Raw genomic sequence first — 16,566 nt, forward strand, 5'->3', positions numbered from 1 at the left:
AGTGTGCTGCTCTTCACTTCTACCTTGTCTGAATCAGAATGATAGGACGTCTTCAAAATTCTGTTTCTGTCTGGCATATCAAAGTAAAACTGGGGGCTAAATAAAACTAAAGCAGCCATATTTAAACACAATAGGTCCACTCCAAATATCTCATGCTCTTACATGCTGCAGGGGTAAATGAGACGGGCCGGGGACCACCAGAGTTGACAGGGGGCAGTGGCGGCATGCTGGATGGAGAAGATCGTGACTGTATCTTTACTTCCACAGGGGACCCTGGCATTACTGGTACCCGCTTCTCAGTAGCAACTGAAACAGAAAGACAGAGAAAGCATTTTTAAAATTAAATGTATTCATTAACAACCCTCTAAAATTGAAGATACAAGTAAAGCAGGGGTGTCGAACTCATTTGTTATGAGGGCCGGATCTGACATAAAGGAGACCTTGTTGGGCCAGGCCATGTGTGTCATAAAATGAAATGCCAGGCAGCGGAGATATAAACTTTATAAAGGACACAAACACAAAGGTTTTTTAACTTAAAATAAAAAACATTAGCTCTGTAAGCTGCAAACCTACTTTTGATTTATTGACTTTCACCACAAAAATCTCATGCTCAGAGTTCTGAGTCTAGGACCCAGGTTAAAACATGAAATGGCTGAGTGATTAAGAAAGTTTCGCAAAGCAAGCTATGATGCAGCAGCAGAACTGGAAGCAGGAGATGGCCAGCTCCACTGCAGGCCTGATGGAAGCCCTTCGGGGGCCTGATCCAGCCCCCGGGCCGCATGTTTGACACCCCTGAAGTAAAGGATATGCTGGAAGATCTGTGGCACATTTTCAATTACTATATAACATTTTGGGGAGACCAGATTCAGATGGGGGCTGTCATGTGGGAGAAAGGGGATTCAATTTTCTGCCCAAACTGTTTTCCTAACCCCTGAACTGTTATTTCCCCCACAGGGAGAAACACACAGGCAATATAAGGAAACCTGTACAGTTTCACTAGTAGAGCAAATATCAGCCGGGGTTGGTAAGTTGTTTTATATGGGCTTTGCCCCTTGTAAGCCGCCCTGAGCCCGTTCGCGGGGAGGGCGGGGTAAAAATCCCAATAAATAAATAAATAAAAATTGAGGCAGTGCCATTCAAACCAAGGGCACCCTTGGTTGTTATTCTGCAGTAAAAGTCATTCACAGATTTTCCCTGCAATGTATTGAGTTTGTTTACAACACTCCAAAGTCAACTAGGGAAAAGACAGGAAAATCTGGTGAGGATGATGAAGGTGACTACAGGTGACTACAGTATGATGCTTCACAGAGTTCAAAGCAATCCACGTGCGTTCTCTCCATAATATCTGTAACAACTTTTTAAGGAAGGCTAATACTCTTGCCTGTATTATTTTATTTAAAGAATTTATATGCGGCTTCTCCAGAACTTGCTCCAGGTGACTTACAACTAAAACGATAAAAACAAAACACGCCAAACAAACAAGAAAAATCAGTTTATAAAAATGACCTATAGGCCATTTGATAAATACATAAGCAGAGGTGAGATCTGAACAAGGAAGTTCCTGCTTCACAGTTCATTCTTTTAGCCCTTGTGCTGTATGAGATCTCTGCATCTTTGTCTCACATTCACTCTCCAGTTTTCACAGTATATGCATTTGTGTGCCTATTTGGCAAACACTGATATACACATACGCATGCTGACAACCTTGCAGTGATTTTGAACATTCACTTCAACATACAAATCAGTCTTGCATACCATTACAACCCCTTTAAAATATTTGGAGGTATCAGAAATTATAAATGGGATCTCAGAGACCAATTTTATTTTTTAAGTTACACATTTCACTTCTGCATGAACACCTAAAATTTCTGCAGCTCACTAAGGTATCACAGGAAGCAGCTGCTCTGCAAGGCTCCAGGCTCCTGAGACATTTCCACAGCTTTGCAGGATTCTGACAAAACTATGTTATGCCTATACTTATATTTGTTAAAATATCTATATCCTAATGGCAGCCACTGTAGCTGTTTTAAGATTGGCATGACATGCTCCCATCAGCTAGCCACATTCTGGACCAGCTGCAGTTTCCTGGTAGTCTTCAAGTGAAGTCCAACACAGTGAGTATTACAGCTGCCCAACCACAAGTTGACAAAAGCATGGATCAGCACAGCCACATCAGCTGAGCCTGAGAAGGATGAGGGATGGAGAGACAGATGTAGATGATAGAAGGCACTGTCCTAACCTGCTTTTCAAAACATAAACAAACGCTGGGTCCATGAACACTCCCCCCTGCCAAGTTCTTGACCTACTCTGTAAGAATCAATTCGACCCCATCCGGCACAAGTAAACACAAGTTGATAAAAATGCGGAGGAGGGAAACATATCTAAACATAAAAGCCAGGACAGTCCAAAAACAAGGTCATTCCAAGCTTCTCTTTCTTCCACGTGACACTGGTAGATGTCATGCCTAGCAATACGGAAAACAAAATGAACTGTAGTGTGCCTCTCATATGTGACTGCCTGAGATAAGTCATTTGCCAAGACTTTTCTTTGTGTACCTTTTCTGTACTGTGTCCCCATTTCTGGCATATTCTGCTCCAGTTATCCACCTGGCACCTGATCTTTTCCTCTTCAGCTCCCAGTTTAATACAGTTTTACACAATACACAAACACAAAACAGGCATTTGGTTGACATGGTGTTGTCCCCCCTTCCTCCAGTCCAGTATACTTTTACTGTCTTAATTGGTTGTATTGATTAATAGGTTTTCCCCCATGCATTGTTGTACTTACTATCATTATGTACTTACTATCATTATGTATTAAGATCATTTGTAGCCCCCATTTCTTATAAAACAGAAAAGTAACTTTACAATCCACGATGTAAAAACAAAAAAAACCACTAAAAGTACAAAACATCAACACACGAACAATAAAGCCACAATGCAAAGTCCATGATTAAACTACCGTAGTAACATAAGCTTGGCATGGAACAGTGTCCCTAACCTCTGCACTGGCTTCTGCATGGGAATGGGGAACCAAGATATTCTACAACAGAAAGAAGCAGCCAGATTGAGGTAACAGAATAGCAAACACTGACATTACATAGATCCATGCCTTAAATAAAACTTGGTTGGTCTTAAAGGTGCCACTGGACTCAACCTATGTTCTACTGACATTACATTTCAGACTTCCCTCCATGACACTAAACAACAGTTGAAAAAACACTCTTTTCCCACATATGTAAAAGTATCCTACAATAACAAAAAGGAAGACCCAACATGAGATGGATTTACTCTATAAAGGAAGCCACGGCCCTCAGTTTGCAAGACCTGAGCAAGGCTGTTAACCATATGATGTTTTGGAGGACGTTAATTCGTAGGGTTGCCATAAGTCAGAAGCAACTTGACAGCACTTAACTCACAAACACAAAACAGAACTTTGTAGACTCCTTTGGCTCTCCTACCACCAGTGTTGAGACCACTCTGCCTAGTGCTAATCAGCCTGCTGCATGTCCCCATTGCAGGGAGCTCTTTTTTATAACATTGGGGCCCAAAATGTATGCTTTCCATCCCTTCCAATAACAGTTATTAATGCTTACCTCATTTGATCGTTCCACAAATAAACTGGGATTGTGTTGTAGTATGCCCTTCATAAATATATTGACAGGTTTCCAACACATCCATCTGTGCCCCATCTCCCCCCTTCCCTTCTTCTTTTGTTAAAGGAGAGACAACCAGGAATGGAAGGAACTGACAGTTGTCTTTCACGTCTGCATGTTGTGCACAGAGTGTGAAACCCCAAAGGGAGCCCTCGCTACAGACCACCTGCTTTTCAGCAATGGGCGCCAAAAGGCCTGCAGGAGATCTTAGCAACCTTCAGCACTTGGCAGAACGCTGGAGTTCAGCAACAGCCCACCAGCAGGCATCCCTCAAAAGTGAAGACTGAAAACTCCAGAATCTCTCACTCCTGTCAAGTAATAAGCTGCTTCTCTGAAATCCTCTTCCATGCAAAAATATGCCTGGTGACTAAAGCAATCAAAGTGAGACTATGGAAGGGGAAAAAATGGGCACAAATGGAACTTGATTACATTATTTTTTGCAGCAGAAATTGCAGCTTCAATTAGCATACAAAGAACCTGTTACTTACTCAATAAGCATACAGAAAGAGACTTCCAGGGGAAAAACAAAACAGGAGACTGGCACTTCGCAGCTGATTTGCAGCTGTCAAATTCAAATTTGGAACTCATTCCATTTTATTCGGCAACATGAAACAGAGCTGTAGTATAACTCTGTGTTACCAAATTAATTTAAGGAACACATAATTAAACTTGTAGGATTCACTTCTATGGGTGATGGCCATTCATTCAGTTGGGTTTTATGAAAGGATTATGCAGATTTTGGGGAAATAACCGTGCAATCTTAAACAGGTCTACTCAGAATCCCACTCAGGTTTATTAAATAGGGCTTAAGGGATAGCTCAGGCTAGCCAAATCTCATCAGAACTTGGAAGCTAAGCAGAGTTGGCCCTGGTTCATATATGGAGGGAAGACCACCAGGGAATTCCAGGGTTGCTATACAGAGAAAGGCAATGGCAAACCACCTCTGAATGTCTCTTGCCTTGAAAACCCTACAGGGTCTCCATATGTCAGCTGCAACTAGAAGAAGAAGAACATAAGAGCCAGTCCTGTCTCATACAGTGGCCAAGTGGTTCCAATGGAGGGCCAACAATAGGGCATAAAGGCCAAGGCCTTCCCCTGATGTTGCTTCCTGGCTCTGGGATTCAAAGTTTTATTGCCTCTGAACACAGAAGTTCCCTTTAGTCACCACGGCTAGTAGCCACTGATGGACCTATCCTCCATAAACTTTCAAATCTCCTTTTAAAGCCATCTATGCCTGTGGCCATCACTACCCCCTCTGGCAGTGAATTCCATATTTAACTAACTCATCGAGTAAAGTAGCATTTCCTTTTCTCTGTTGTGAATCTACTGACCATCAACTTCATCGGGTACCTCTAAGTTCCAGTATTTAGGGAGAAGGAGAAAACATCATTTCTGTCCACTTTCTCTAAGCCATGCATCATTTTATAAACCCTTATCATGTCCCCCACCCCAGTTATCTTTTCTTTAAACAGAGAAGCACCAGACTCTTAATCATTTGGTTACCCTCTCCTGTACTTCCAGCTCTGCAATATCCTTTTTGAGAAATGGAGACAAGAACGGCACAGAGTAGTCCAAATGAAGCTGCACTATAGATCTATACAGGGACACTATAATATTGGCTGTGTGGTTTTCCATCCCTTTCCTAATAACCCCCAGCATGCCTACACTGGGTTGACATTTTCATTGAGCTATCCACTACGGCTCCAACATATCTTTCCCTCTCAGTCTCCGCAAGTTCAGATTCCACTAGAATATACTTAAAATTGGAGGGACAGCTGTTTCAATGTACGTCATTTTTCATTGAATTTCAATAGCTATATTGTTGCCTACTCACCCAATTTGTGGATATCCTCCAGGAGTTCTTAACAGTCAATCATGGTTTTTGCCATCCTGAATAACTGTGTATCATCTGAGAATGTGGGCACTACATTGCTCACCTCCAGTTCCAGATAATTTCTGAACAAATTAAATAGCACTGGCCCCAATACTGAACTTTCTAGAACCCAACTGCTTACTCCCCCACTGCAAGAACTGTCCATTGATTCATAATCTCTGCTCCCGGTCATTTAACAAATTTTTAATCCACAAGAGAACCTGTTCACTTACCCCATGACTGCTAAGCTTACTCAGGAATCTTTGATGGGATACCCTGTCAAAAGCCTTTTGAAAGTACAGGTATATAATGTCCACAGGATCACAGTTATGTACATTTATTCACCTTCTCAAAAAACGCCAAAATGTTGATGAGGCAGGACTTCCCTTTGCAGAAGCCATGTCGATTTTCTCCTCAGCAGGCTATGTGCCTAGTAATTCTATCTTTATTTAAAGATTACTTAAAAATCTATGTGCCTAGTAATTCTATCTTATTTAAAGTTTCTACCAACTTGTCTGGGTAGGACATTTGGTTCCCAGAAAAGTGTTCTTACGATTGCACTGTAGGTCTCTCAGTGGTTAAATAGAACCTCCACAGTAAGAAGCAATGTATCCCAGACTGCAAATGCAGGGGAGCAAATAGGGCAAAGGATATTACAGAATGCCCTTACTAAAAATTTCCAACCACCTGGCCGACTCAAGGCAATTTTTAGCTTTCACTTGTTTCCTTGAGTTGTGCTTTCCTTGATTCCCTTCTTTGAGTCAGGCTGCTTGCTTTGACTCCTCACCCACAACCCAAAGTACTCAGTGTCAAGTACCACGCTTTGGGACAAGCAAGTTGTTCAGTCACACAGTCGAGTCCAACTCTTTGCGACCCCATGGACCACATCACGCCAGGCCCTCCTGTCTTCTGCCGTGCTTTGGAGTATGGTTAATTTCATGTTTGTTGCCTCAATAACACTGTCTAACCATCTCATCCTTTGCCGTCCCCTTCTTCTTTGACCTTCAATCTTTCCTAGCATTAGGGTCTTCTCCAGTGAGTGCTCCCTTCTCATTTGGTGGCCAAAGTATTTGAGCTTCAGCTTCAGTATCTGGCCTTCCAGGGAACAGTCAGGGTTGATTTCTTTTAGGATTGACTGATTTGATCTCCTTGGAGTCCAAGGGACTCTCAAGAGTCTTCTCCAGCACCATAATTCAAAAGAATCTATTATTCGGTGCTCGGCCTTCCTTATAGTCCAACTCTCGCAGCCATACATGACTACTGGGAATACCATTGCTTTGACCATACGGACTTTTGTTGGCAGGGTGATGTCTCTACTTTTTATTATGCTGTCAAGGTTTGCCATCGCTTTCCTCCCAAGGAGCAGGTGTCTTTTAATTTCATGGCTGCAATCACTGTCTGCAGTGATCTTGGATCCCAGGAATGTGAAGTCTGTCACTACTTCCACGACTTCTCCTTCTATTTGCCAAGGAGTGATGGGGCCGGATGCCATGATCTTAGTTTTTTTGATGATGAGTTTCAAGCCAACCTTTGTGCTCTCCTCTTTTACCCTCAGCAAGAGGCTTGGATAATTTCTAATTACTCCCAGCCCTATGGTTCTAGCCAAAAGTGATGAATGTGTTGCCAGGATGCACTCAGGCATCATGTTTACCTTCTGATGTTGGTTTCCAATGCTGGACGAAAACATACTACAAATTGCCCCACACTTCGCTTAACGGTATTTTCCCACAGAAAGCAGGCCTCAGGTTGCCTTCCAATATTTGGAAACAATCCACACAATCCCCATGCAAACACAACAACAAACTGAGAACTGATGAATTGGTTAAGGCCGTTAGACTAGAATCTGGGAAACCTACGGTCAAATCCCTGCTCTGCTATGGAAGCTTGCTGGATGACACTGGGCCAGTCACACACTCAGCCTAACCTACACTGGGTTGTTGTGTGGATGAAAAGGAGGAGAAGAGCCACTTTAGAGTCCCCAACTGGGGAGAAAGGCAGGCTATAAATGAATTAAGGACATAAATAAATTGACATTGTTCCCATCATTCTTCTCCAAGTTTCCATTATTTAAAGCCTATATCCATCACAATCAAGGATGGGTCCCCATCACTACTCCTAGATGTAAGGCTTACCTAACACTGAATATTTTTCTGGAAGCACTACACAGTGTAGCTGTGGGCATGCTCCCTGCAGTTAACATGTGAAGGGCGAAAAATATTCTCTTCCATACATGCATCATAAAAGCAGCCACATACAAGGGTTCCAGATATCAGTATTAAAAATGTGTACACCCACTTGTATGTTGTTCACACTGTGTTTACTATACCAAACATGATGTGAAGGCCCAGGAAAAAAACTGAAAAATTACATGGTTTGTCTTCCCACTCCCAATGGAAAAACTGGGCAATTTTGGAGAGAACAGAACTCTTTTGGATGGGTGAAATCTTTTACTCATTAAAAGCACATTATATAAATTTTTTATCTAAGACCATCTACAGTGTTAGACTAATTGTTTATCATTTAAATGTGACTAATTTTAGCAACAATTAATATGCTGTGTGTTTGATAACACATTGGAGAGTTCAGCATTTCCAGCAGTCTACAGTTTAACTTGTCATCCAAATAATACAATTACATATGCTAAGCAAGTTACAAATGATGCATTTTATGTTGTTCAAACAGCAAAAAAAAGTTTCTTTCTGATAGGAAAGTAACAGCACAATCTTGAACACAGTCACATTCTTCTACATCCATCGAAGCTAATTGGCTTAGAAGGGTATATATCAGTTTAGGATTACACTATAACTATTACATGTATTTCAATTTCCCCCAAATTTTCTAATTGCTTCCCAGGGAAAAAAATAGACCCCGCCCCCACTTCAAAATTTCTGTATTTAATCTCTCCAGTACTCACTCAGAAAACTTTTCCATATAAAGCAGCTCTCTGGCAATGATGTGGCTATATTACTTTGGTGCTGCAGAAGGAAAACTGTTCTGAAGAGACTAGTGCTCAAGTGTTCAGAACAGAGTACCCCCCCCCCATTTTTCTGGTTTTCACTGAATTACAATCTTGCCACTTTGTAATTTCTGTTGGCAATCTGTTCACCCACTGGGGGAGCAGGATGGGCTGGTATGTGAAAATGTGTGAGGAACTGAACTAGCACATAAACCCCCCTGCCTGCAGTGCTGAGCTTGGCCATCCTTCACCCGAAACCCCCTGTGGAAATCCCAAACACCTGTTTTTTGTGTGTTTTTTTCCAGTCATGTGCTACAGTGTCACAATCGGCTCACTCTGTTTCCACAGAACACATAGAAAACAAGAACAAACCTGTTTGGGTTGTCTCTGATGACAGCATTTGTGACAACAGTAACTCATTAAGGTTTTGGGATATAACAGGCTTCAAAGTCACATATGGGGAACCTTTGTTATTTACGAAACCACAAGGGAAGGAGCACCCCATATCAATACACTAGAGGATTATTATGTATTAAAGTGCGTTGCATTAAATTATCTGCTGAAAACAGCGATTGGTTCATGAAGTATATTGTTTCAAAACACTAGATCCTACAACCATGATGATTTTTCTTTTAACATGGAATGTGTATGCCCTTCTGCTGTACTGCTCTTTAAGAGAGAAGGTCTGGCAAATTTAAAGTGCTGGCAGAAATTGAAGACGTGAAAGAAAAATTTATAATCCCCATGATGCCTTTAGTAGGTATGACTCTTTCTGGAAAATGAGGATTCCTCCAAACAGTCCTTCTAGGAAGGCATTGCTAACCTCTGGTCTGTTGGAAACCTAATAATCTTTGAGGTTTCATTTCTCATTTCTCAAGAGGGAAATATAGTGGTCAGTTCAATTTGGCCTGGTTCAACTGATGAAATCCTTTTCAGGAACATTTGTGAGCCAGTAGACATTCCCTTAATAATATCTGCTAGACAACAGACTGAACATGTTTATAGATCATAGCTGTTGCCATAAAACAGCCAAACAGCCAAACCTGATTGTTAGCTTTTCCCCAGGGAGAAAATGCTGACTGTTAACTTCAGAACTCAAAAGAGACAACAACAGAACACCACTAGTGGTCACATACAGCTCTCAACTCAAAATAGTTCAATGCATCATCAGTGACTTACAACCTCTACTGGATAATGACAATTCTCCTTCACAAGTACAGGGGGCAAACCTTTTCTTGCGCACAGACAGCTCCCCAAACTCAAACAACTCCTTGCCCACAGTAGTGCAACATCTAATGTGAACATGGATACTGGTACCAGAGCTTGTAATAAACCCTGATGCCAACTTTGTTGCCATATACACCCAGGCAACACAATCACTGGACTTAACAGCATCAACTAAACCATCTCAGGCTTATTCACATCTCATCATCTAACATTTTATAAGCCATTAAATGCCAACAATGCCCTTCGGTTCTCTACATAGGGCAAACAGGTCCGTCAAACCCTACACCAAAGGATAAATTTGACATCAAGAAATGCAAGACTGAGAAACCTATAGGAGAACAACCTTCCAGGACTTTCAATGGGTAACCTCAAAGTAGCTGTTTTATTACAAAGGAACTTCAGGAACAGACTGGAAAGGGAAACTGCTGAATTACAAGTTATTACAACACTTAGAACAACGCCCGCCCCCCCGGACTTAACAGGGTTTGTTATCTCACTACATATGCTAAAATCATTCAGTCCTTACATATGTATTCTTACCAAGAACGGCTATACATCCTCTTTATTTTAGTGTATTTCTCATTTGGAATAGTAGATTGGAATAGTGATTATAATATAATGCTATGAATACTGGAATATACTTATCTGATCTGGTGACAGAGGAGACATAATACTGCAAACCATTCACCCCACCTCAAAGAAAAGGATGCTGTTAGTTATCTCGGTGCTTGAGAGAAGATGAATAGAGTATAACAACAGGGTCTCAGTTAATTACTCTTAGTATTACACAATTAAGAAGGATACATTTACACATCACTCTCCTATTTTGCCATACTTATTTGCTTCACTGTGTTTCCCATCCTAATTAAGTCTAAACAAATGGTGACCATAGAAACTTATTTTGCTATTCCTGTTTGGTCTTTGCATCTGTTAAAACATCTTCATCATGTTGTACGCTAATTTGCTGTTCGCCCTCTGGGCTTTGGCTATATGTATGGACTGTTAACTTTCATTTCAATGTATCTGAGAAAGTGTGCATGCTCATGAAAGCTGATACCTTGAATAAAACTTTGTTGGTCTTAAAGGTGCCACTGGACTCAAACTTTCATTTCCTGACCTCTAGAAATGAGTGAGTACATGGAAGAAACTCATTTGCCACATGGGTACAATAAAAACAGCAAAGTTTGGAGCCCAGAACAACTGAATTCTCAGTCTAGTACATCATCTGAGCAGGTAGGGAAGTTCTGACACAATAGCCTCAGAAATAACCCCAGTTTCAGCTATCATTGTGCTACACTAATATGCATGGGCAACAGATAATAGAGGCTAAAAACAGCAGCTAGCTCAGAAAACCCTTAACAGTTGTCAGATTACAGTACAGAAGTGACAACAGAAGACACACCGGGTAGCTTTCCAGTGTCAGAGCATGGAGTCAAGATACTGCTTATTAATCCTACAATTCCTTGGTTCACTCCTTTGCCTGTCAACTTAGTTCTTTCCCATACTGCACAGCTCCTCCCATAGCTACAAAGCAATCCTATGCAGAATTATCCCACTCTAAATCTACTGAAAGCAACAGGGAGGAACTATGGCTCAGTGGTAGAGCATTTACTTTGCATGCAGAAGGTCTTGGGTTCAATCCCTAGTATCTCCTATGAAAAGGATCAGGCAATAGGTGACATAAAATACGTGAGAGCCACTGCCAATCAGAATAGACAATACTGAGCTTTACAGACCAATGGTCTGCCTCAGTAGAAGGAAACATCACACATCTCCAATCCTTTACTTATTCTATTTATTTATTCGATGTTATTCGATTTATTCTATTTCCTATTCTTTATTTATTCTATTCAATCCTTCATTCTATTCACTTTATTCTGTTTTGTATTGTGATTTGTTATATCTATATGTTTTATGAAGCTGTATTGCATGAGCTGCGGTGGCTCAAGTGGTTAAGATGCTGAACTGCAGGCTGTGGAAGGTCAGTAGTTCAGCAGTTCGAGACCCGGGTGTGCCGTATGATGGAGCTCGCTCCCATCTCTAGTTCCAGCTCCTGCCAACCTAGCAGTTTGAAAGCAAGAAATTGCAAGTAGATAAATAGGTACCACTTCGGTGGGAAGGTAACAGCGTTCCGTGCACCTTGGTGTTTAGTCATGCCGGCCACATGACCATGGAAACGTCTTTGGACAGCGCTGGCTCTTCGGCTTTGAAACGGAGATGAGCACCGCAACCCTAGAGTCGGATTCGACTGGCTTTCGAGCAAGGGAACCTTTACCTTTACCTTTATTGTATTAATAGGCATTTATGTTTTAATATATTTTTAATCTTTCTAATGTAAGCCACCCTGAGCCTGCCTTGGCAGGGAGGGTAGGATAAAAATTGAATAAATACATAATGTGCATTTGCTACCCTGTTCAGCTCATGTGTGTGTGTGGGGTGTGGGGGTGTGGGTGGGTAGCTATTAAGCCAAAACTTTATGAAAAGTATTAAATTCTAATGTTCATTCGCAAAAAAACCCCACAGTTCATAAATAAGCCAAGAAAAAAAATTAGTATCCTTATAGACTATTAAGATAAGCAAAACTCTATCCATTGGTTTAAGACACTTTCAGATTATAATATCACTGACCCTGAAGCAGAGGACATTTTGACTCAAAGTCCTTTCTGAACAAACTGATGATAGAGAACTCATTACAATATGCTTGTTTTTTGCCAGGTATCCTGTGTGTTGATTCTTTTAATGAGGCTAAAAGGAGCATCTCTATAACTGGATGACATAATGTAAATATGGTTTGTCACCTCCTCAGCCTGGGTAAATGCTTATTTTGAACAACCTGCTTATCTACTTCAAGTACTCACCATCTGCTTTCAGTTTTCATCAAGCTAATATTTTTCACATTAGGAACTGGGGGAGGGTTTGTTATATAATTAATGTAATTTTTTCTGCTTGTTGTACCTCTTTTCTGCCAACTATATTTTATAAATAGGCAACATCATCTTCTCCTTTGCTCAAATGTCCCAAGAGTCTCCTGGCCAAAAAAGACCTTAGAGTGCTCCCATCCTCAAATCTCTTATTTATTTTACCTCTTTAAAACATTTTTACACTTCCTTTCCACCCAATCAGAGTTCACAAGGCAGCAAAGCATAAAAACATTTAAACAATTAAAATTATACAATTTATAATAATATAAAACATAAAATTTAAAAACCATGCAGGGTGGGGATGACCATATGTTTGCCCTAGCAGTTTTGGAAGTGGGGTGAATTTACTATGGGAGAATGGCACTGCCAAGGTCAGGATCCAATTCATCCCAGCCCCATAACTTTCAAAAGAGAAAAGAGATCAGATCTCCAAGTTGACAGGATAATATATATGCAGGTGCTAGTTCCAGGGGACCCCCACTTTCAGGGGACCATTTCCATTTCAACTTATCCATTTAGGAACTGATGGCACCATGCAGCAGATTCTTGGTTTAGGGCACAGACTCGGTTCATGCTGGTCACTGGCCATGCCTGCTGGGCTTCTCCTTGTTGCCCATGTGAAAGGAGAAGTACACCCTGGAATCTGTATACTTTTCTGCAGCTATAAAACGCAGGGGAAGGCCAGCAGTGGTGGATAAACTGTCTTTGGTGGAAGCTTGCCACTGAGGAACCCCAGGGTTCTCTGGACAGTTTTAAAGCCACCGCTGTTTGGAGCTGCTCTTTGCAACCGATTTGCCTCATCAAATGGCTTTGTATGTCTGAACTATCATGGTAAATTAAAGATGAAAGTAATTCAGCTAAGAAAAAAGAGAGTCTCGATTTTAGAGTACAAAAGTTAAAACAGAAATACACACACACACACACAGAGCGATGCATCCAAAAAGTCTCAAAAGTTAATAAGTAAGAATTTGGTTTATGAACAGATGCATAATTGAAGGAGAAGAACAGCTTCCGGGCCACTGCCCATCCTCAGCCTCAGAGAACTATTGCCTTAGCAGCAGGAGTACAGGTTGGGAATGGAAAGATTACAAAGCAACAGTCATGTAGCCAAAAGTGGACCAATGGCCACCAATCACTATGTTAAGAGGGAGATGTGAAAAATTACTCCTCTTACAACAGGGATCAGAAGCTTGTTAGGCAGGCACCAGAAGATTGCAACTCACTTGCATATTAAAAGGCTTTGGGTGTTTATTTGAGTGTTCCTAGGCTGCCTTTCCCCCCAGGGGGACCTAAAACAGCCAACAGAAATTTCCAGAACAAACCAAATTACTCAATATAATTTAAACAAGGAGGCCAGCAAAGAAAACACTCACATCCTGGGTGGGGCCTTGTTCTCTGGATTGGCTGTCATGGGCCCAGGGTTGCAAGATTTGGAGTAAGAGCCAAGAGCCTCATGAATGTGGCCGTGGCCACTTTTACACTTGCGGATGGAAGTTCAGTTAGATGTTATGCATCTGGCAAGAAGTTCCCCAAAATTCCCTCCCTTTTTAGAAAGCAGTGATGCTGAGTGACAATCGAGGGTGTTATGTATTTAGACACTTCCATTCATGAAAACAGTTAACCTCAAAGGTGAACAACCTTGAGAAAACCAATAGATCACTTGGCTGCTAATAGTATTCTGCTCTACTGAATATAATATTCAGGACACTCATCTTTTCTTAAGTATTCAGAGTACCAAGGAAATCCATAAATGACCCCAGGGTTCAGAGAAGTCAGTGTCAGAGCAACAGTGGAAACCTCTCTCCCACTGCTTTGATTCAGCAAAGCAGGATGCAGTAGGAGTGGAAGGGATTTAACACCTCTTGTGAGCTCTCAGCAGCTTGCAGGATTGGGCTTCTGAAGCATGGGCCAGATACTAGATAATTCAAAAATAAATGCCTGCTTCTCCCACACGCAGCTGTTTCATTTTATGTGCTTTCAATTCAGCAGTGAAATTAAGTATAAAAGGTTGATACATCAGACTATTTTACAATTCAAAGCAAGCTTAGAAAACATTTAATGCAGAAAAAGGAAGGCAGAATGTAAAGCACAATGCATAGCTTTGATTGCTTGATCTTCCATGAAACCTGCACCCATCATTACAATATTATAAGGTTTATAAGATGGAAATTACAATGGATTGGTTTCTGGTTTATGGCGGCTTGCTCTTGGACGCATCCCATCAACCCTCCAGTGGCAACGTGCCAAGCCGAGGCAATCAGGAGGGGTCTTGGTTGGCTCCAGACCCCCATAGAGTCTCTGTAGGAGACTCTCAGCCTGGGGAGCCGGGATAAGCCTCTCCCAAGGCGATGGCTGAGGGATTTGAGGCTTGCCTGTCCCCGAGAGGTCCTGATGCCGCGGAGCCAGTATGGCGACGAGAGCCGACCTCCGGATGAGCGGACAAGAAAATAAGCGAAGATAAACCCGGCAATAATGAAACTCGTCTAAACAGTGAGTTAATCAAACTTCTGTATAAGCGAAGAAGTCTCGGCTTGCTAGATTGACCGGAGAAAGAGCGGCATGTGGGGAAGGGTTGGAGATCCACCCCACCCCCCGAAACGGAGCAGTCTTTAAGCGGTACAAAAAGGGACGAAGGAACTAAACTTACCGCTCGAGACTTCATTTAAGCTTGAAAGTTGTATTTTAAGCCCAAGAACATGGAATTCAGAGAAACTTTAATTTAAAACTAAAACTTTTCTTCACTGTAAACAAATGGCTGGGAGGGCAAGGAGAATGGCGGAGGAAAAGAAACGTCTACCAGGAACTACTACACCAATGACTCCCAGTCACCCACAAGAAGCAGCACTGCAGCACTGCGCCCTCTGCTGGACCAAATGTCTACAATTAATACCAAGCTGGATTCCATTCAAAAGCAACTTACCCAAATGGAAAAAAGAGCCAATAAGACAGATAAAAGGATCAAGAAAGTTGAAACAAGGACTACTGATATTAAGCAACAATTAAAATAAGGAAAGAAGGAAAGAAATACAGATAAAAATCAACTACTTCAACTTCAGCTTGATAAATCTATGCATGTTCTACGCTTCCAAGGAGTTCCTGAACAGAAGGGGGAAGACATAAAAACAACAATAAGTGGAGCGATAGCTTTAATTTCAGACCTTAAACAGGAAGATCTACAAAGTGACATGGACTTGGCATACCGTACCAACCCTGATTTTATAAGAAAAAATAAACTGCCTGGCGAAATTTACGTTAAATTCTCAAAGAGAACAATGAGGGACAATGTTTTAAAAGCTACTGTGGGAAAAACACTTAAAATCAACGAAGAAGAAATTAAAATTCTGAAAGACATTCCATTTGAGATCCAGAAACAAAGACAATAGTGACGATAGTATAAAGACTTAATTCTTTTCCTACAAGACAAAGCAATAACCTACAGATGGAGCTTCCCAGAAGTAATCATGTTCAAATATAACGACAAGAAAGTTAACATTGACAAAAGGCCAAAAACGTTTTGAAAAAACAATTGGGCATAGATAAAGACGAGGACACTAATCTGGAAGAAGGAGAGGAACCCAGTAAGAAAGAAGCGGATAATTCTTCAAGTGATTCCAGCAGTTAAACGTCAGAGTTTGAGAAAGGAGTAGCAGCGCCCAAAACTTCAAAAGTGAAGAAGCCCAAGAGATAAATATTTTTTATTACAATATTATTTAACTTAAGCATAATTAAGCTTTAATCATTAGAAGTTTGATCTCTCTGCTTTTATAATTCACTATGTTTATCATACTATCAATATTATTGCAGGAGTGATATATGCACGTACCACCTTATAAATATTCTTGCCATAAGTTAGTGATAGGTTTTCCCCTGTACCCTTACCTTTAGAATGTAGGATATAGTTTATAAAAAATAAAATAAAAATAAAAAAGACTCC

At 41.1% G+C, this 16,566-nt stretch overlaps 1 protein-coding gene across 4 annotated transcripts in view; it reads right to left on the reverse strand.

The window, feature by feature from the left end:
• CBFA2T2 (core-binding factor, runt domain, alpha subunit 2; translocated to, 2) overlaps nt 1-16,566 on the reverse strand; it is a 107,988-nt gene that overhangs the window by 24,702 nt on the left and 66,720 nt on the right. For all 4 annotated transcript variants that reach the window (XM_015425245.1, XM_015425244.1, XM_015425247.1 and 1 more), the window contains exon 2: nt 163-306. In XM_015425245.1, the coding sequence (XP_015280731.1) occupies nt 163-306 (144 nt within the window). The remainder of the gene's footprint in view (nt 1-162; nt 307-16,566) is intronic.

This window comes from Gekko japonicus, unplaced genomic scaffold (assembly GCF_001447785.1).
Source record: "Gekko japonicus isolate JY-2015 unplaced genomic scaffold, Gekko_japonicus_V1.1 scaffold2, whole genome shotgun sequence".
Classification (NCBI taxonomy): domain Eukaryota; kingdom Metazoa; phylum Chordata; class Lepidosauria; order Squamata; family Gekkonidae; genus Gekko; species Gekko japonicus.